At 41.5% G+C, this 22,329-nt stretch overlaps 1 protein-coding gene across 1 annotated transcript; it reads left to right on the plus strand.

The window, feature by feature from the left end:
• Positions 1–7,640: 7,640 nt before the first annotated feature.
• Positions 7,641–21,985, plus strand: SLC25A30 (solute carrier family 25 member 30). Its single transcript, XM_062566991.1, has 10 exons — positions 7,641–7,804; positions 10,874–10,952; positions 12,388–12,535; positions 13,187–13,281; positions 13,480–13,565; positions 14,803–14,898; positions 17,153–17,277; positions 17,809–17,944; positions 19,656–19,736; positions 20,410–21,985. Exons 1-10 carry the CDS (start codon positions 7,772–7,774, stop codon positions 20,449–20,451), a joined length of 921 nt encoding a protein of 306 aa, XP_062422975.1. The 5' UTR covers positions 7,641–7,771; the 3' UTR covers positions 20,452–21,985.
• The last annotated feature ends 344 nt before the right edge of the window (positions 21,986–22,329 follow it).

Genomic DNA, 22,329 nt, shown 5'->3' on the forward strand with positions numbered 1-22,329 from the left:
CGTTTAGCCACAGTGCCATGTTGGACGAAAGGTTCTGTGAAGCAATTGTGACTGATCTTTATTTGACAAACAGTCAGAGGTCAATGGCCTGCTTTTCAGATTGTCTGTTGCTGCTGGAAAGTATTGTGAATAAGTCTTCTGCAGTGCCTTCCTATTTAAGAATCTCTAACAGCTTTTCATTTGCTCATTCAAATAACCTCTGAAATCCAACACTGTGACATATATAGTGTTAGAGCCCAAAGCACATCTCCCTTCTAGGAGTTTTGCTGGCTAAGTTAAGGAGTTTAGTAGGCTGCATCCAAGATCAGCCTCTTAACTGATAGGAGGTGTTTTGAAGAAAACTGGAGGGCCTGCCCCTCCTTGTCCTTGGGAACTGTTTTAAGCTGAGGCTGTACTGCTGGCCCCGACCTGTGCTACATCTCAGCTGTGCAGTGGCTACATGTATGCCTGGCTTCAGACCTCCACGTGTCTGGCACTGACTTGGAGCTGCCAGCTTGGCTTGGCCTTGGACCTTGCTCATCACTACAGACTTACTGGGTGATCAGTGGGCTGTATCTGACTCTGACCCTTTTTTCTGGCCCTGATCCTGACCACATCTTGGCTCCTTGTCAGGTATGTCACTGCTCGCACCTGCCTTGGTGTGGTGCTCCGGTCTTGGCTCACATTCCTTTGTGGAAGCAAACCAGCCTTTGCTTTCCTCTGACACACAGAAATTATTATCTCTGTAGAGAGCCTCAGAAATGAAGGGAAATCAGTTTCCTAAGGACCTGTTGGAAGATTGCAACACTTTAAGAAAATTTTGTCTGGATTACAGGTTTGCATTTGCTAGAATTGCCTTGCTGGGAACTCATGCTGTATGACTCCACCTTCCACTGAAAGCCCAGAACTATTCTTAGTTCTTTCACCTAAATACTACCTACATTTCACCTCTAAACATTACAAGCAATGTTCATTCACCATGCTCATTCCATAGCCACAGAACTAGGATATTATTAAGACTTTGCCAATGCAAATGCCCAAATAAGATGTTCAAAAATACTTATTAACAAAAAGCCTAGGGCATAGCATTTACTGTTATTTCTGCTTACACTTTCCTTTTTCCTTGAACTTTTGCCCAGCAGAGTCCATTACTAAGTTAGAAACTATGAGACAATATTGGCATTTTATGCCTTCATGACACGTGCTAGAAGCCAGAGCAGGAAATGTCACTGAATTACAGGAAAAAAAAAAGTCCTTGAGAGTCTTTCCCTATGCTAGGGCAGGATCATCCAATCTGCCACTCCTGAAAAAAAGCTGCCTTGACTGTTTTCAAAACCTGTGATTCCAAAGGCTCTAGAAGCATCCCAGTCAGTCTCTTCTAGCAGTTCACTGTCCATATCATTAGGAAGTCTGTTCTAATGTCTAATTAAGTTGTGGGGAACAGATTATTCCTTTCCTTTGTGTGACTACATTTCATATGCTTGAAGATGGTTACCTTCAGTCTTCTCTTCTTTGAAATAAACAAGTCTCCTTCCCTCACCAATCATATTTTGTGGCTCTCTCCTCATTCTTCTAATTCCTCTCTGCAACCCTTCCAGCTGGTCTCCACACCTCCTGAAATGCAGCACCTGGAACTGGACCTGGTGCTCCACCTGAGACTGCCTGTGGCAAACACAACAGAAAGATTATTTAACATGTCTTATATTTTTATACATGCCAATAGCATGTTGAGTGTTTTGGTTTGTTTTCCCAACAGTGTCAACTGCTGCATGACTGAGCATCAGATTAAATCCTTTTCTGTGTACTGCTCTCTAACTACTTGTCCCTATTCTGTATCTGCACCTTCCTTTCTTATCTAAGTGTTAACTTATACTTCTAACTGATTTTCCCATGCATGTTAGCTTTCTAGCTGCTCTCTGGAAGTAAAATATATCTAACCCTCCAGCATTCGTGGTGGAAGAAGACAGCTATATTTGCTATGATGAAATGATTGTTGGATATCCTATTGCCTTACGGGAAGAATCTCACTATGTTTAAAACATACAGAATCAAGAGCATAGAGTGAGGTGAGGGAAGTGGACAATCTCTGTAAACATAAAAGGGAAGTACCTGCAGGACTCAGTGTGCAAACACTTGTGTTTCATCATCTGCGTTTATTCCTAGGTAATAATCATCCAGGCAGGCCTTGAAGATCTCCAGACAAGGAGACTCCACAACCTCTCTGGGCAACCTGTGCCAGTGCTCCGTCACTCTCACAGCGAAGAAATTCCCCCTCACGCTCAGGCGGAACTTCCTGTGCTTCAATTTCTGCCCATTGCCTCTTGTCCTGTCACACGGGGCAACTGAAAAGAGTTTGGCCCTGTCCCCTTGACACCCTCCCTTCAGGTACTTGCACACATTGATAAGATCCACCCTCAGTCTTCTCTTCCTCAGGCTGAAGAGGCCCAGCTCTTGCAGCCGTTCCTCATAGGACAGGTGCTCCAGCCCTCTGATCATCCTCGTAGCCCTAAGCTGGACTCTCTCCAGTAGCTCCATGTCTCTCTTGCACTGGGGAACCCAGAACTGGACACAGTACTAGCAATGAGGCCTCACCAGGGCTGAAGAGAGGGGCAGGATCACCTCCCTCCACCTGCTGCCAACACTCTTCCTAATGCACCTCAGGAGACCATTGGCCTTCCTGGCCACAAGGGCACATTGCTGGCTCATGGTCAATTTGTCATCCACCAGCACTCCCAGGTCCTCCTCCGGCAGAGCTGCTCTCCACAAGGTCAGCCCCCAGCTTGTACTGGTGCCTAGGGTTATTCCTCCCTAGGTGCAGGACCCTGCACTTGTCCTTGTTGAACCTCAGGAGGTTCCTCTCCACCCAACTCTCCAGCCTGTCCAGGTCTCTCTGAAGGGCAGCACAGCCCTCAGGTGTATCAGCCACTCCTCCCAGCTTGGGATCATCAGCAAAGTTGCTGAAGGGGCACTCTGCCCCCTCATCCAGGTCACTAATGAAGAAGTAGAACAGGATGGGACCCAGTACTGAGCCCTGGGGGATGCCACTAGCCACAGGCCTCCAACTAGACTCCACGCCACTGATGACGACCCTCTGAGCTCTGCCTTTCAGCCAGTTCTCAATCCACTTCACTGTCTTCCCGTCTAACCCACACTTCCTGAGCTTCTCTAGGAGGCTGTTATGGGAGACAGTGTCAAAAACCTTGCTGAAGCCAAGGCAGACAACATCCACTGTTCTCCCCTCATCTACCCAGCCAGTCATTCCATCCTAGAAGGCTATCAGATTGGTTAAGCAGGATTTCCCCTTGGTGAATCCATGCTGGCTACTCCTGATCACCTTCTTATCCTCCATATGTTTGGAGATGACATCCAGAATGAGCTGTTCCATCACCTTTCCAGGGATGGAGGTGAGGCTGACTGGCCTAGAGTTGCCTGGGTCCTCCTTCTTGCCCTTTTTGAAGACTGGAATGACATTGGCTTTCTTCCAGTCCTCAGGCACCTGTCCAGTTCTCCAGGACCTTTCAAAGATGATGGAGAGCGGCCTGGCAACAACATCTGCCAGCTCCCTCAGTACCCATGGGTGGATCCCATCTGGGCCCATGGATTTGTGGATGTCTAGCCTTCCCAGGTCTCTAATCCTTTCCTCCTCAACCAAAGGAAAGTCTTCTCTTCTCCAGACTTTCTCCCTCATGTCCAGGCTACAGGATTCCTGAGGGCTGCCCTTTGCAGTGAAGACTGAAGCAAAGAAGGCATTCAGTAATTCTTCCTTCTCCGTAGAAGACTTAACCAAGCCTTGTGAGGATCCAGTATGAGACAAGAAGAGCTGACAACCCATGGACAATATTTTTTATGTGCTTGTCTGTACCAGAGAACTGATTATCTAAGATTTTGAACTCTTGGCAGATGGATAGTAAATACTCGGATGCCAAAGTCTACTGACAATCTGGAGTAGTTCAGGAAATCAGCTCCAAAAATATAAAGGCTTTTTGGTAAATACTGGCTGGTCAGAACAAGAGACAGAAAATGCAAACACAGAAGATGAGAAAACCATGCCAGGGCAAGGAGTGGTTGACTTTCACGTGCCAGATTTGTTTCCGCTATGCAGCCTATGTGAGATGAACAAAGCAGATGAATTTATCTGACTCACAATTTACAGAAGTTTCCAAGGGACAAACTCTGGTGGGACGAGTAGGTGACAAAATGACAAGCCAGACTGAACAATGGGTGTAACTGTTTGGATCACTTCACTAACCATTCATCTAAGCAGTAGGACACTAAACAAAACTGTCTTCACCACTGCAAAGAGCAGAAGAGAAATGATTTTCCATTGTAGGCAGTAGTGGAAAGATATTGAAGCAAGAATCAAGGTACAAAAAGCAGAGCTCTTGAGTGGAATTGTTTCTAGATTGCCTTTCTCGTTTAAAAAAAGAAACACAAAAAATGTGGGCAAAAACTCAGGAGCAGTAAGATTAGAGGCCTGAGAACTGTGCAATCAAACCTTAGCCTTGCACACCTCAGCAGAAAAGCTCTGGCTTTTGGGCAAAACTGCCGTAGGACCAGTAGTACACATGGGTCACACAGAGACATGTGAAAAGATGCTGAGTACCAAAGTCAACTACTAAGTGGTTAGTAGCGATATGGCTCTGATGTCAGACTCTAGGACAGCTTGCCACGAAGAGTTTATTGGCTGTTGATAAAGTACTAAGTATGTCATAACATGAACAGAGTTGGAAATGCAGGGAACGGGGTTATTCAGAGGACACATTCTAGAGTCACTGAAAGTATCAGAAGTTGGCCTGAATTCCTTTTTCGTCGGAAGCACATGGTTGAGGACCAGTGGATACTTAAGAAATGTGATTGGATGCGAGCTACAACATGTGAGGAGGAACTGGTTTGCATCTGAGCTGATAAAAAACAACAGAAGGAGCTAGCTAAATGCTAGGGACAACTTCAGGTCAAACTGGAGTTGAGTCCTTCTTAAAAGGAGAAAATTGGGAAGTCAGACAGAAATTTGGTAAGTCTGAAAACAGAAGTGGCAGTCCTGCAAAATCATTCAGAGTTAGAATCAGTCCAAATGATGTTTGTACAAAAAGAAGAAAGGAGCATTCAAAATTGACTTCAAATAAGATCCACTCTGCTGTAGATAAAAAAAAAAAAAGGAAAAAAAGGAAAGTGAAGCTGCTAAGAAGTTTAAAAGGGGGGTCTGAACATGAGTACCAATTCTGAGGGCTAAGTTTGTATCGGTATTGTGTGAGACCCTTCTGCAAAGACAACTTTGAAACACTGCAGTTGGAGTAAAAGCTCTGTGGGACTGTGTCATAACAATTTAAAGTTTACAGTTTCCGAGAGAATAGGTCTCTAATGGACTTTGCTGGTAATAGAGGACTATTTCCACTGTATGAAGCATTTACAGCCCTCGAACCCAAACTTTAGACTGACACTTTTATTCACAGTAAGAAATTGTTGTGAGGCCATAGCAAGCTTCTTAGTGAGAGCTAAATGGGCATTACCCCCTTCCTCCACAAGCTGACAAGCTTAAACAAAGTTTCTCTGCTGCAAGCCTTGTCTGAAGGTTAGCAGGGAGAGCAGTACCTAAGGACGACTTTCCTTTTCGGGGGTAAGGCATCCCTCTCTACTTGCAAAGTAGCTGACTGACAGCAGCAGCAGGGCTTTACTATCCAGGTAGATCCCACCAGTATGTCTTCCCTTCAGTCAGGAAAGGAAAATACTGAGGGCTGGTGGAGCGGAGAGCAAGCTATTTCAGCCATTTCACAGGGAGTCCTGGGCTCTGAACCAAGGGATCAGTGGGTTCTGGTACTCTTCCAGGCTTAAGGAATGGGTCACTGCTGCCTATCACAAGGTTAGGCCTACCCCTTTAAATAGCCTTCACATTCCTCCTCTGACAGGGCTGTATTACTGTGGCCACAGCTGATGTTTTGTAAAATGCATTGGGATCCTTCGGGAAGGGAACTGGATGTATAATATTAAGCAGTGCAACTTACAGATAAGATATTTTGCATATACTTTCAGTGGTGGTAATGCAAAGAAGCTTACTTAGAATTGCATAGAGCCCCATGCTACAAATCATCTGTGGAACTGTTTAATTAAAAATACCCACCAGGGTATTTCTAACAGCAAAGGAGCTGTATATTTAAACCTGCACTCCCTCTTTCTGTTCCTCTGCAGAACATACCGCTGTGCTTCCGACACTGCTTAACCCAGAAAATGGTGCAGTTATCACCCGGCAGCACAGATGGCCATACGACTGTAAACCGAGGAACAGCATCAATTTATTGTAGTTAATGATAAGCAGAAAGCCTGAGGGGTGAGCGACCTGTTCATTAACTCAGCAGTACTGAAATACCTTACGTGCCTGTTCCAGTCACCTGGAACGGTATTGTCAAACAAACTCGTGGAAAATACCTCCCTGCCTTTCCAGTCAGAGTTGCTCAAGGGCAGCAGCGCAGGGAGGAACTTCTGACTAGTAGAGTGGGGCGACTTTTTTTCCCCCAAGTTTGGTGGCTTATGGTGGCTCAGAGCTTGCTCTGGCCGCTCTAAAGGACTGGCCAGGAGGATTTTGCTTGTAAAGGTGGCTTGCTGAGTTTTCTGCCGGTCCCAAGTCCCTCCTTCCCCTTACTGCGCAGAGGAAGAAACGTTTTTCACTTCCAAAGACCTTTTTGCACCCCTCGACTCGGCCCTCCTCTACGGCACCCAGAACCGAACCAAACCGACCCTCCCCACCGCGGCTCCGCGGCCCCGCCAACCCGCCCCGCTCCCGCCAGCCCTCCCCACTTCGCGAGCCCTCCTGCTCCCCGCCGCCCGCCCACAGAGCGAGGCGGGGCTCCGCGCGCCCCAGCGGCTGTCAGGATGGGGCGGGGCTCCGCGCGCCCCAACGGCTGCGAGGTGGGGCGGGGCTCCGCGCGCCCCAACGGCTGTCAGGATGGGGCGGGGCTCCGCGCGCCCCAACGGCTGCGAGGTGGGGCGGGGCTCCGCGCGCCCCAACGGCTGTCAGGATGGGGCGGGGCTCCGCGCGCCCCAACGGCTGCGAGGCCGGGGGCGGGGCTCCGCGCGCCCCAGCGGCTGTCAGGATGGGGCGGGGCTCCGCGCGCCCCAACGGCTGCGAGGCCGGGGGCGGGGCTCCGCGCGCCCCAACGGCTGTCAGGATGGGGCGGGGCTTCTCGCGCCCCAACGGCTGCGAGGCCGGGGGCGGGGCTCCGCGCGCCCCAGCGGCTGTCAGGATGGGGCGGGGCTCCGCGCGCCCCAACGGCTGCGAGGTGGGGCGGGGCGGCGGTTGGGTTGAAGCGCCGCGGAGGCGGAGGCGGTGGAAGGAGCGGGGCTTTATAAGCCGCGGGGAAGAGCCGCGCTGCTGGCTCTGCGTGGCGGCAGTTGCCCCGGGAGGTGACGGGCGAGCCTCGCCGGTGAGTGTGGAAGTGGTCGCTGTCGTCTCTTCAGCGCGTGGGGGAGGGGCAGGGTGGGGAGGAGGAGTGGAGTGTGTGTGGGGGGGCGGAGGGTTGAGTCGAGATTCCCCTCCTGTTTTTGCCCGGCCAGCGAGGCGGCAGGGACCGGCGAGGCGCACGTGGCCTTTCGACCACGTGCGCCTCGCCGGTCCCTGCCGCCTCGCTGGCCGGGCGAAGGTATTTCTCCGCCCCTCGTGTATCAGATTAGCTTTCATGATCCCGCTTTGGCGCGAGAGGGGGGACCGGTCAGGTGTGCTTTGCTTGGCACCCTCCGGAGTTTCCCAGTTCTCCCGGGCAGCGACGCAGAGCTTCGCTCGCTTCTTTATTTTGCTCTCCTGATGCTCTTGTCCTCGTACCGAAGCTGGAGGAAGGTAGGCTCTTTTTCTTTCTTTTTTCTTCTTTTCTTTTTTTTTTTTTTTTTTGGTTGTTGCCGAGTGGAAGTTAATCCGCACGCTGGATGTTGCCTGCCTTCCTAGATGCTGTTGCTGTGTCTGGCTAGAGGTGTTCACGGACTGGCAGTGCTTCTTAGGGGATGTCTTTGGTTGCGGGGAGTTGCATTGACTTCCATCCTTTAAAGAAAGTTGCTATTTTGCTAGGGTTTAATACAGTGGCTACTAGTCTTAGCCTTGACTGCATCATATTTGAGGAAGTCTAAGTGCTATGCATTTGGGAAGTGTGGTCTGTGCACTCAGAAAGTAGTCTTTAATCATATTCGTGTAGACATGCTTATATTACAGGTGCTAATTCTTTAGGAGTAGTATGTCATCTAACATAAATCTTCTGTAGCATTCAGGAGTCAAATCTGTTAAAAAAAGTTAAAACTATGAATTGAGATGTCTTCTGTGGTGCATAATGTGAGTGATATTACAAGCCTTAAAGTTAACCAGTGAAGAACTTGGTGTTAGACTTCTGAAGTCTGTTCTCTAACAGAGAACTGTTTTCAGTAATGTGTTCTCTTACAAAATCTGGGCCTTTGATTTTATCATACTGCCAAGTAAAAGCAAGCAAAATAGTACTGTTTTTTGCATGTAGTGTATGGAGAACTCTTTGTATTAATCTTACCCAGTGTCCTGTACTGATTAGTATTGCTTTTCTACCTTACTGGGTCCCCTTAGTCATTACCAAAAAAATAGTCTTCCCTGAAGCTATTTCTTTTTTTTTTTTTTTAATCTTAATAAAATTGAGGACATCAGTTTAATCTATAATGATGGCTAGACTCCATTAAAGATAAAACTCAAGCATCTAAATACGAAGTTCTTCTAAGGAGATGCTTACTATTTTTCTTACCAGTATAGGGAATAAATTCTGGGTAAAAGATAAAAAAGTCAAGAAGTTAGACAGTTGAGTTGAAGGAGCAAAGTTGCTTGTTCTTTTTTGAGCTAAGTCTTACCACTGTGTTTTTTTTCTTCCTGTAAGTATGGAAGGGGTGGAAGATAGAGGTAAATGGAAAGATTCGAAGTTGCTGATTTGACCAAAATGACAGGCAAAGAGACCAGCGTTGTAAGCCCTACGGAGGCACAAGCTTTGACAGCAAACATACAAGGTTTAATCTTGGGATATGTCAAGGGAAAAGTGCTCTCTAAAAGTATCTGTATCTGAGTATCCTATGTGTATCCAAGATTCATTCCGTTAGTACTAGTAAATATATCTAAATAGAAAAATTTATTTACAGAGCTTGCACGCTTCAGCATTGTGCTAGTGCACCAGAATTACAGGGCAAAACTGAGTAGTGTTCACTGCTTAGGGTGAATGAAATATAAACAATAGTGCAGGTATCTTTTAAAGTTTTGTATTAATCATGTTGTATTTGTGAAAGATACAATTTTTACTTTCAACATAGTTACATTTTTTAACTGGTATTTTTAATCTGGATAATAAGATCTATTTAAAGCAAAGGAGCATGTGTGTCGCTGCTGATAGGGAAAACTAACCTGGCTCTGCCTCTGTTAATCATGAGTCTGTCATAAATCATGGAGCACAGAGGAATATAAGGTACTTGGAATTGGAAGTGGCCTCCGTCCTTCCTGTGCAGTGTCATACACATGATGCGGCTCTGCTGCTTTCATATTCAAAAGCTGGCACAGTCCTTGCCAGTGGTTCCTGATTGCTGCTCTGCTTCTGGCTCTATAGTGAGTGCATTTGCTTGCACTTTATTTTGTTCTGTACATCAGTGATGTTCTCTTCAGAAGCCTGAAGAGTAAGCTGAATTTCTGTTGACTTGTTTGAGTATTTGAAGTGTGCTATGAGTTCCTATAGCCTTTTTCAAGTGTCAGAAGACTGAAGACTAGGCATTTTTTTCATAAAATAAAGATGACAGAAGAAAAGTAGGTCTACAGTAACTATTCATCAGGCATGCTTAGCATGTGCATGTTTTGTTAGCTTTGTTTGGACATTATTATTGGCATCAAAGAAGGTTCAATTTTAGAATTAGTGCCAAATAACTAGTGAACACATCTGGGACTTTTTTCAGCTGATACAGCTATATAAACAAAGTAACAGGGAGTAGAAAATGCAGGCAAAGTACAGTGTTAAATACAACTATTGCATGAGACTCATGTATGAAAGATTGTAGAATCCAAAGATTTTAGGAGGATATTATTTAAAAAAAAAAAAGTAGAGTGTTTGAGTAAGGAAAAAGATAACCTGTGAAGAGGCCTGCTGGATTTGGGAAGGACAAACTTGAATAAGCTGGACTAGTCTGGTTTGTAATTCTTATCTTTTCTAAGATTATCATTGGATTACTCTAGCTTCTTGCCAAGCATATATCATTGAATACTTACCATTTGCAGTTACTTCTTTGTCAAAGTCACTTAACTTCCAAGTCAAAACAACTTTCTTTTACAGTAAAAAGCCTTATGCATTTCTATACAGTAGTTTCATGTAACATTAGTGAGAATGAATACCTTAATGGGAGCAGAATATACTGTGTTCCCATATTTTCTGGACATGTTAATCTTGATATCGGAATGAAAGGACAGAATTTCAGCAATATTAGTCTTAAAATTCCACTTGATTCCAGAATGTAATCAAAATTTGTTTGGACAGAATTATCAGAATTTATTCATTGCAGTGCTCCTTAAGATGTCTGAAAGATGAACTATTTTCATCTTTCACTATGAGGATAATGATTGCTCTAAAACAACTGATTGAACCAAACAACTGATTGTCTCTCTGAACAAATCAGCTAACTGGTTCATTGATTTGAATCCAGATGCCTTTCTTCAGTATTATCTTTGTTCTGGTTGTCGAAGATACTAAATGGTTTGTTCCCCTTAGCCTGTTTGGAAAGTTCATCTTAAATGCATAAAGCATGAAGTTGTGTTAAAACTTAGCATGTGCACCCCACCTAGTGCTGTAATTGACAAATGTTGCAGATGCACATGTGCTTATATAAACTAGCTTTATCCATAGAAGCTTTAAATCATTGTTATCTTTCACAGAAAGAAGAATCAATAATGTCAGCCTTGAACTGGAAGCCATTTATCTACGGAGGTTTAGCATCAATCACTGCAGAGTGTGGTAAGCACTTTTTAACTGTTTACATGATTTTCTTGACACAGAGGGTCCCTTCTAAAACAGGCTTGGTTCTGTCAGGTCTATCAGTGATGCTGTATTGTATAGTTGGCTTTAGAGTGAAACATAAGAGTTTTTCCTCCACTGTGAATTGAAAAGTTGCTCAGAACCTTGTTACAATGTTGAAGTGCTTTTCTGTAGACTTGTATCTGTCTTGTTTTTATACAGACTTTGTCCTTTGGCTTCTATCCCTTGTTCAGTGTTTTGATCTGTTTATAGACAATGCTCCTAAGTCTACCTACCCTTTCTTTTCTAGGGTAGATAAGCTCTTAACTAGTAAAATTGTTCTTTTTAGCTTTTTTGAGTAGCTCTGTTTCAGGTTTACATTCTTTTTTTTTCTTGAATGTCAGTGGCTGATTTGACTTGAATGCTTAGATTTATTTAGTATATTACATAGAATAATTACTATACTGAAATGATATATTTGACATCTAAGTGTCTAAAGACAAACCTAAAATACTAACATCCTTTTAAATCTTACCAGATAGTTATGTGAAAATAAAGGAACTATTTTGCTACTTAAAAAATAGTTTTATTTTCATAATTAGCCTGGTATCTTATGTCAGAATTGCAAATAGAGTCTGTCTGATGTTTTGTCTTCTACCTCGTCTCTTCTCATGAATCTTGTTCAAACTTGAGTTGAGATTTTGATCTGGTAGTGGCCAACAGTGCAAAATCTTTCCAAGGAAAGATGAGCAATCCATAGAAGCTGTGCTTTTCTAATCAGGTAAACCTGGTTAGAAGGTTAAAGGAGGAAACTTATTCAGATTCTGCATAGTGTTTAGGTGAGTACTAAATGTTGAGGTAGTCCTTTACTAAAGAAGCAGCTGTGGTGGAGTATTCTAATGCTTTATAGACTTTTAATCATGGGAAAACAGACTGTGACAATGGTCTGGAAAAGCAATAATTGAAATGGGTAGTGCTGCTGTTGCTTTCTTAGACCTTAGGTGAGCATCCATATAGCTTGTTCTATAGCATCTATTTCTTTCCTTTTAATTAAACTTTCTCCAAAGACACTAGAAGAATACAAACTTGTACAACTTTTGTGGCTGACTGTGATTGGGGTGTCCCATTTGTTATGTTTTTTTGTGTTTGCAGGCAATATGGTGTTGACTGGTTATAATAGCTTTTCTGAATACAAAACAAATGGATAGGAAGCAGGTAGGGCTCTGATCTTGGTTTAGTTCATTCTATGTCATCTTGTTTTTCTGTTTTCAACAGAAAGCCTTAATAGACATGATACACTTCCCTGATTAGGGAATTTTATATCTTTTGATATATAATAGATGCTACAGTGACTCGTATGATGTTCTTTGTCATCTTTGATTAGGAAAGAATTTAATTGACTTAATAGACTTTCTCCTCAATTTTATTTTTTAAGGTACTTTCCCAATTGATCTGACCAAAACACGTCTACAGGTTCAAGGTCAAGTTAATGATGCCAAATATAAAGAGATCCGCTACCGTGGAATGGTGCATGCACTAGTGAGAATATGCAAAGAAGAAGGATTGAAAGCTTTGTACTCTGGGTAAAATAATCTAATTGACTTACAGTAGTAGTTTCTGAACAATCTATTGAAAATGAGCATAAGCCGTAGTATTTAAACTCTTTAGTTTCAGTTTGAAAAGGTATTTGGAGAAATCTAATGTTCTCATCAAAGAATTAAGAAACAAAGCTCAAGCTTAGAATACTTCCATCTTTGCACTCTGTATCAGTATTTCTGCTCAGAGTTATTTTAAAATAAAATATAGCTAAGTGTAAAGTTATTCTATGCAGTATTGCTACAGTCATTGTAACTTTCATTTAGGAAAAAAGTGAATGTGGATTAAACCAAATTTTCCTCTATTTTTTGTGTGAATAAGTGTGTGCTTGTCTTCCAAAAAAAGACTGGCAGGGGAGGGTAAGTAGTTTGCAGTTATTTCAGATAAGTTTGCCTGCTATTTTATAGACCACATGTTGAGGCATGGTCTAAAATAATCCCTCCACTGTTTGTTCATGTTCTTGTTATCTTTATATATATAGCCTTGTTTTGTCTACAGGGAATTTAAATTAAAAAGTAAATGAACAAACCTTTCAGTGGTAGATATCTTGTGGTCAGTTTCCCCCACGCTGAAAAATGTTTATTAATCATTCAGTCTTTGACAATTTTTAATAAATTCAGTTACTGCCTGTTTTACAGGATTGCACCTGCAATGCTACGCCAAGCTTCATATGGAACCATAAAAATAGGCACTTACCAAAGTTTAAAAAGAATGTTTGTTGAGCATCCAGAAGGTGAGATTTTTGTCTTAAACTAGTCTTCTTGAAGGACAACAAAATGAGCCAGCAAGGGAAACTTCTGTCAGAGCAGATTAAGACTTCTGTGGTCAGCTGTTCCCCCTAGTTATAGGAAGGGAGGTATCATTCTGCTGTGATGCCTTTTATGTTTCCTAAATCTGTAGCTAAACTGTTTTTTCTCTGTTGATGGAATAGATGAAACTCTGACAATAAATATTCTATGTGGTGTTCTTTCGGGAGTAATTTCATCATCTATTGCCAACCCTACAGATGTCTTAAAGGTAATTATGCTTTACGTAGTTTGACTTTAGTATAGTTTCTTTTGTTGTCTTGAAGAAATGCAGAATCTGGCTACTCATGTGTGATTCTGTTTTGTAACAGCATTTATTCTTGTCTCTTAAACTACCTTCTCAAAAACATAGTCATGTCCTGAATTTTTGGATCCTCCTTCTGTTCCACACTAGTTATTTAAAGTTTGTCCTTGGAAACTGATGGCTGGAGAGGTAGTTGGAGCCATGTGCTATTTCTTTCTCTATTTGGAAAAAAAGAATAGATAAAAATTGCTCTTATTGTAACTTTCATGTTATAATGTGTGTGTGGAAGACCTACTGCATGTTTTAATCTGGGATTTTAATTTTCTTGAAATACTGTTGCTGTAGAATGATTGTAGTGCTTAAAGTATGCAAAGGACAGTTCAGAGGTAAGAATTCTGGTGATTGGTTTTTGATTTAAATGATTCTTGAGAAAATACCATATGTCAAGTTCTCTTTGTTTCTGCTAGAGGCTTTGTAGTCCAGTGCCCCTGGAAATAGCGCTCCAGCTAGTTATCAGTCATTTGAACTGAGTCTGAAACCATTGCTTCTTTAGAATCTACTAGTTTAATGATTCTTGGGGACCTTCTTTTCCAGTTAACAAAAAGTTATTGGTATTTAACTTAGAAAATCAACAAGCAACTTTAACATGCAAATTAATGCCTTTAACATGCAAATTAATCATAAATTCATTTGTTTCAAGCATGGCTTCAACTAGTTATTTCTCAGCTATATCCATATACTGACTGTCTTGTCACCAAATGTATATATTTAGCATTTAAAGGGTAGTTTCCCAAGGACATTGTCAGAAATCCAAAAGACCAAAGAAATTGGTTCTTACTAGCTGAAAACTTAATCTTTTTAACCTTTCATTTTAAAATGTCCCTGTGACAACATTATAAAGGACATTCTGCAGAAAGCATCTGTCAGCCTAATATAAATGGAGATGAGTATAGAAATAGGGATGACTTAATGCAACTAACTACACCACATACATGTTCCAGATTAGCAGCTTCAGGCAGCAGATAGCTAAGGCACTTAAAAAGATTGCATCATGGTTATGATAATACCAGCTACCAATTTGTTTTCAAGGAGAAAACTGACTTAAGTTGGTAATTTACAATGATGGTAAAACTGTGCTAAACTATTACTGATCTTATATTTGAAAGTGTTTATTTTTTTATTTTCATCTTCAAATAAATCTCAGATCAGAATGCAAGCCCAAGGTAGTACGATACGAGGAGGCATGATGGGAAACTTTATACAGATCTACCAGAAGGAAGGCACTAGAGGATTATGGAAGGCAAGTTTTTTGAATTATTTACCTGAAGTATTATTCTGTATTTTCTTAATTCTTGCTCAACTGAACTTCATGTATTTTTGCAGTATTTTCAACCAAAATATGGAGGGGAGCAATAGCAAAGATGCTTGTAGTTTGTCATGACTATTTTGCCACTGGTGTTACAGCACATTATGACAAAGGGTTATTGTTTTGAAGTACTGTTTCCACCTTTTAAAAAGGGGGCAAACAAACATGGAGGTTTAAGTTAGGGTAATGATCATAGAATCACAGAATCAGTAAGGTTGGAAGGGACCTCTGGAGATCATCTAGTCCAACCTCCCTGCTCAGCAGGGTCACCTACAGCATGGTAGACAGGGTTGCCTCCAGGCGGGCCTTGAAGATCTCCAGAGAAGGAGACTCCACAACCTCTCTGGGCAACCTGTGCCAGTGCTCCGTCACTCTCACAGCGAAGAAATTCTCCCTCACGCTCAGGTGGAACTTCCTGTGCTTCGATTTCTGCCCATTGCCTCTTGTCCTGTCACACGGGGCAACTGAAAAGAGTTTGTCCCTGTCCCCTTGACACTCTCCCTTCAGGTACTTGTCCACACTGATAAGATTCCCCCCTCAGTCTTCTCCTCAGGCTGAATAGGTCCAGCTCTCGCAGCCGTTCCTCGTAGGGAAGGTGCTCCAGCCCTCTGATCATCCTCATAGCCCTATGCTGGACTCTCTCCAGTAGCTCCATGTCTCTCTTGCACTGGGGAGCCCGAAACTGCACACAGCACTCGAGATGAGGCCTCCCCAGGGCTGAGTAGAGGGGCAGGATCACCTCCCTCCACCTGCTGCCAACACTCTGCCCAATGCACCCCAGGAGACCATTGGCCTTCCTGGCCACAAGGGCACATTGCTGGCTCATGGTCAATTTGTCATCCACCAGCACTCCCAGGTCCTCCTCCGGCAGAGCTGCTCTCCACAAGGTCAGCCCCCAGCTTGTACTGGTGCCTAGGGTTATTCCTCCCTAGGTGCAGGACCCTGCACTTGTCCTTGTTGAACCTCAGGAGGTTCCTCTCCACCCAACTCTCCAGCCTGTCCAGGTCTCTCTGAAGGGCAGCACAGCCCTCAGGTGTATCAGCCACTCCTCCCAGCTTGGGATCATCAGCAAAGTTGCTGAAGGGGCACTCTGTCCCCTCACCCAGGTCATCGATGAAGAAGTAGAACAGAATGGGACCCAGTACTGAGCCCTGGGGGATGCCACTAGCCTCCAACTAGACTCCACGCCACTGATGACAACCCTCTGAGCTCTGCCTTTCAGCCAGTTCTCAATCCACTTCACTGTCTTCCTGTCTAACCCACACTTCCTGAGCTTCTCTAGGAGGCTGTTATGGGAGACAGTGTCAAAAGCCTTGCTGAAGCCAAGGCAGACAACGTCCACTGTTCTCCCCTCATCTACCCAGTGAGCCAGTGTCATTCCATCCTAGAAGGCTATCAGATTGGTTAAGCAGGATTTCCCCTTGGTGAATCCATGCTGGCTACTCCTGATCACCTTCTTATCCTCCATGTGTCTGGAGATGACATCCAGGATGAGCTGTTCCTCACCTTTCCAGGGATGGAGGTGAGGCTGACTGGCCTGTAGTTGCCTGGGTCCTCCTTCAAGAGGACCTCTCTAGGACTAATTCAAGAATTGCATGTAAAATATCTCAATTTGTATGCTCTGTTCTTTTTAAAAAGTACTAAAGAACACTTGGAAGTAAAGGTAATAACAAACATCCCCCCTCAGGAGTTCTTGTACTCAATCTTATAGGTTTTTAGGCCAATTAAACTCTTGTCATACAGTCACTGACTGTAATAATAGAATGCTGTTCTGAAACAACTGAAAATATTTTTCTATTAGTGTATTTTTCTCTGAAGAGTTTAGTGACCTCCATTCTGTTTTTCCTTTCATCTTCCTTCCTTGTTCAGGTTTTCCTTTAGTAGTAAGGGGAGCTAGCTGAGATCTTAATTTATCTTAATTTATCATTGATACAAGGAAACTTATGTGGCTCCATCTGTCTGCTGAGCTTCTAAAGAAACTGAAATTGCTATTCAATGTGCAAAAGAGCTTTACCTATCTGAATTTTTCATGAGTACATGTGTCTAAGACCTACACCCAATTAAGATTGTTTTTGAATTTATAGCATTCTTTAATGTGTAACACAGTTGCTTTGTATTAATAGAAAAAAAAAAACTAATGACAGTGCACCAAGGCTACTTTAACCTTCAGCTATACTCTTTTTCCCAGGGAGTATCCCTGACAGCGCAGAGAGCAGCTATTGTTGTTGGAGTGGAGCTGCCAGTATATGACCTTACCAAGAAGCACATAATCATGTCTGGATTTATGGGAGACACAATTTATACACACTTTCTGTAAGTTTGTAAAACTGCCTATGCTTACTCAGTTGGGTAACTCAAAATTCATTATAGGAAACAAATCTTCTAATTTTGAACTCTTCAGAAGATAGAATTGGACTGCTGTTTTATCTTTTGTTTTAGCCATCCAGATGTAAATATACTTCTGATGTATTTTGTAATGCAGAAGCATCTTAAATTGTAGCATGTAACAGGGAAGGTAATTTTTTTGAAAAATCCAAAATGGAATTTTGTTTTGTAAATAGTCTGAAACATTAAGTTTCTGAAATTGAGATTAGAGGAAAATTCCATTCAAATGTTTGCTTTTCTCAGATGCATAACCATCTGTTCAAATATGCAGCACCATATACAAGGTGTGTATACTAAGACTTCTGAATGATCCTTTGTAGTAAATGAATGGTAGTTCTAGCATCTTGATACAACTTTAAAAGCATTAAAAGCACTCATTATTATGATACTTGTTTGTAGGAATTTTTGTGCATCTTTAAATGTGGTAGGTCAGGCTTCATTAATGCTTTTTCTCATTAGCTCAAGCTTTACTTGTGGGTTAGCTGGAGCCATTGCATCTAACCCAGTTGATGTTGTAAGGACACGCATGATGAATCAAAGCCAACAAAATGGGACATACTCAAGGTACAAGGGTACTTTGGATTGTTTGCTACAAGTAAGTACAGTTTGCCTACCAATGTAAGTAGAAGCTTATACCTTCAGGCAAGAATTTTGATGTGGAACTTTGAATTGTTCTAAAAATATCTAGAAATTAATCCACACAACTCCTAAAAATGTTTTTTAAAATCTAACTTAACCTCAAAGTGCTATATTTCCAATCAAGCATTTAATTAAAAAAAAAAAAAAAAACTACTGTCCTGATAGAATTGCATGAGGGTGGTTGGTACAGTATATGCACTGCAGATGCATTTTATTTTCTTACAGTACTTGCATCAGAAGACTTGAATCTTAGTACAGTATTTTACTTTTAAACATAGAACACTGATAAACAATTATTTCATACTTAATTCTTGAACAACATTTTCTGGGGTATATGTTGCATTCTGTTGCACTCTAGATTATGGAAAGCCTAGTATAGACAAGGTGATGTCAAGGAAGAAAGATAATCCTGCATATAGAGAAGAGTGTATAGGAAGCTGTTGGTGTCCTAGGTGTTGACTGGACAAAGCAGAGAAGAGCAAGAGATCTAGGATTTGCTGATGGGCAGAGAAGATTGTTAAAACTGTACTGCTAGTTGATGGGAAAGTTAGAAACAGGTTTTTTGTGAAGAAGTCAGACTGGAGTTAAAATCCTCCTTACGAAGCTTCCCTCTAGGAACAAAGGAGACTGGAGAACATAACAGACTTCAAACCCTTTTTAAGGGTAAATTTTGTTCAGCTTCTCTTCCTATTGCAAGTTGGAGCTTCAGTTAGTAGTTAGTTTCTATTCCCTCTACCAGCATCAGGTAGGACTCTTTTTTTTTTTTTTTTTTTTTTAAGGAAAAAAATTGCAGCTTTAGTGGTTAGTGGGTTGAACTACACGAAAGTTCTGAATGCTGAGAGTCACTATTCTGCAAAATATCTAAAGGCTATTTCATAAATTTACCATTATATTTACTTGCTTGGTAATAGCATTTCTTCTGTGCAGCACCATAGGGTGCTACCATTCTAAACTGCTAGTCAAGTGGATGAGCAGCAAGAAGGGGCTGGATGCATGTCTCCTTTCTCCGTGATGCTGCGGTAAATTCCTACAGTAATCTGAGCCAAGTTAAGGGAAGCTTGACTCTGGAAACTAAATCTGCAGTTACTTATTGCTTACACACAAGTTTTTACTAACTTCTAAAATAGTCTCAGGAAGACTGAGAGTAGAATTGCCCTGGCGGTCCCCATTTGTCCTTTTTTTTTTTTTTTTTTCCCTTTGATTTAAAGCAAGAGGTGGAATAAATATACATAAACTGTGGTACTTCTTTGAATGTCAGTGTGAAATAGCGGACTGACTTAAACAGGAAGAGGTGTTGGAGTAAATATTTTCTAACTTGCCCAGGTTGACCATACCATCCACAAAATAAGTTGAAAAAACATCCTACAAGGGATGCCTCATATTAACAGCAGTCTTGCATAGAGCTGCATGCAAGGTTTTTAATAGAGAAGTCAAAGGACGTGATTTGGACAAATTCAGATTAGGTTTTAAATGTGAGGCTGTCTTTCTGGGGTACACTAATGCTGCAAGGATTATTAATAACAGAGAAACACTTCTTTGAACAGACAACACTTACATTCAGATTAGAGGTACTAATGCTTCCTTCAGTGATAGATTCCTTCCTGCTGTGATACTGCCTAGACTAGTGCAGAACTCTGCAAGTGCTTATTTGTTCCTGCTTTTTCCAGACATGGAAGAATGAAGGCTTTTTTGCTTTGTATAAAGGATTTTGGCCAAACTGGTTGAGACTTGGTCCTTGGAATATTATTGTATCCTTTTCAAAGGTCTGAAAACTCCTAATTAGCCATACAACAGCAAGTATTAATAGATGGTTGAACATAATGTTTTATGTAGAAATTGCTATGTCACTATAAGTGTTCTTTTTTTATGAATGGAATGTTAGTTCATTTCCTCAGTCAACTGCTTCCAGTCAGATTCCATGTATCTAATGCATTACACACGGTGAACCTTGGAGTATTATCTCCTTGTAAAACAATTCTCAATTTCCTACCAGAGTAGTTACAAGTGGGTGTTTTTTTCCAGAACAGGTAAAACTGTTGGCAGTTGGCCATAAAAATCTTCCTGTATTTCAGCCTGTCTCCACAACTTCATTAATCTGTTTCACAGGGCTCTAGGCATTTGACTGATGAGTGAGTGAGTAGTAGTAATGTTCTTCCTGTAAGCAAACCTGTTTTGGCTATTGAAGAGGAGTGACATAATCTAAATGCTTGCATAATGTGGCCTCCTCAATTCTCTTTAAAATCATTAGGAACAGGAATTCTGCAGAGTATCACGTAATAAAAACAGCCAACCAACCACATCATATACAAGGGAACTAACAGCAGAATGAAGTTTCACTCACAAGTCATTGTCCTTTAGTGAATGTAATGACCACTTTGCACTGAGTGATAAACAGGAAACTTCCTTAATTAACTTCTCCAGTTCTTTCTGACATATGAACAGCTGAAGAAATTAGACTTCTGATGTGTTGAACTGTTATGAATTCTGCTCATGTGCTATTTGAATTTAGAGTAACTTAAATTGCTCTTGAGCACCTTCTCTTAGTGCCGGAGACGCTGGCAAAAGGAAAAGTTCAACACAAGATTGCTGTGAATTAGGACTACCTAGAAGTGACTTCAAGGCAAACACTAGCTCCTGTAACAATGATCACATAATTTGTTGGATGATGTGCACTTTCAGGACTGAACCAAACTCGCTGGAATACTTTGTCAACTATGTAAGTGCTCTTGAATGTGAAATCTGTATTGGAACTTGAAAGTATTCTTACTGTTGCTTTTTTTTAGGTTCTTTTTCTTTTTTTTTTTAAAGGAAAGAACTATCTTTGAAGGTAAATGGGTAGTACCAAGGAACTGGGCTTGTCTTTTGAATGTGTAGTATTTGTGGCTGCAAAAAGTTATTTAGAAGCTTCAGAGATATAAACTGACAGTGTAACAAGACATCTGTGCTTTTCAGTTTAGCAAAATACCTGCTGCAGAAAAATCTGCTTCTGGTTTTAGAGCTTAACTGTGTTCTAAGTCTAAGATGTCAACATAATTTGCTGGAAGTAATCCTACTTTGTTTGAAAGTGTGGTGGTACAGTTGTCAGTTTTCTATAGTTGAAGGAAAGTTGCTTTTTCAAATGCATCATTTTTTTGTTTTCAGCATAAAGGGTTCTTGGACATTTCTATCTAAATTTTTATTTAGAAATGAAGTTCAGACAAGTCCATACTCATCTACCTGTCTTGCAGAGAAACTTTCCATGCTTCTTCCATTGTTGGGAAGAACTACTGGTAACAGCCTATTGTGTGTCTTCTGAAAGATGCAAGTTTTGCACTGAGCAGCTCAGGCTGATTAATGGAAGTGCCTAGGTAAAAAGATCAAAACTTCTGGAAAAAGTCTAATACAGAGGCTACTTTGCTTAAAAAAAAACACTCCTAAGCACTTTCTAGCATTCTAGCAAATGGGCCCAAGTTGCTGTTACATACAAGTTAAAGTCTTTGTGAAGATTACAACTCCCTTAGAATGTTACCTTTTGATTTAAATGTATATATCAAAACTTCAGTGCCATTAGCTGAACAGTTATCAGGGTTTTGATGTTGTTGAATGCTAAGCAAGGGAGTATGTGACATGCAAGTTGTAGAATGTTCCTTCTGTGTTTATAGAAGGTAACAAAACGGGGTGCATGGATTTCCATTTTTGTGGCAATGTAGCATACTCAGATCTTTTAAAGCATGTTGCATAATTGTACATTCCACTTAATCTTACTGCAATTTCAAAATTAATATTGTCACTAAATTGCTAATTTTGAGTTCACAAAGTGAATATTTTTAAATGCACAAGGCACTTTCTTTCCTAAGGCACAGAAATGTTTTCTATGTATATGGGTATGCTCATGTGCACTTAGTTTTTCCTTACAGCTGTTCCTACGCTTTAATAGGAATATTTGTAAATATTTTTGTACAAGATGTAAACCAAGTGTATTTTTTTGCATTTAAGCCTATTAAAGGTTTTAAAACTATGTAATGAATCACTCTGAATAATTGTTTTCAGATTCTATGTTTCAAATCCAGGGGGTACTTGAAATACTTCAATCTTAAAGGAAAACCATTACTAGCATTAAACTATGATGTAATTGGATATTTAGCCAACTTGGACTAAAGTTCCTGTAGTTAAAAGCTTATGTTCCTGTAACTTGTTGAATAACATGCATTAACTGTATGCTTTCAATGTTTTCATCTCTTAAACTATGAGATAATTGTCCACTCAGTGGAGACTTCTTGGTCCTCAGCAAATCCAATAATTGGTTTTATGTAATGCAAAATGTTTATTGCTCAAGCAACCAGCTAGACTAACTGCTAATAT

The sequence above is a fragment of the Rhea pennata genome, chromosome 1 (assembly GCF_028389875.1).
Source record: "Rhea pennata isolate bPtePen1 chromosome 1, bPtePen1.pri, whole genome shotgun sequence".
Taxonomy (NCBI): Eukaryota; Metazoa; Chordata; class Aves; order Rheiformes; family Rheidae; genus Rhea; species Rhea pennata.

Coding starts and splice junctions, on each gene's coding strand:
- SLC25A30 (XM_062566991.1), top strand. CDS start 7,772: ATGCTCTTGTCCTCGTACCGAAGCTGGAGGAAG. Junction 10,953..12,387: donor ATCAATCACTGCAGAGTGTG/GTAAGCACTTTT, acceptor TTATTTTTTAAG/GTACTTTCCCAATTGATCTG. Junction 14,899..17,152: donor GCACTAGAGGATTATGGAAG/GCAAGTTTTTTG, acceptor TCTTTTTCCCAG/GGAGTATCCCTGACAGCGCA.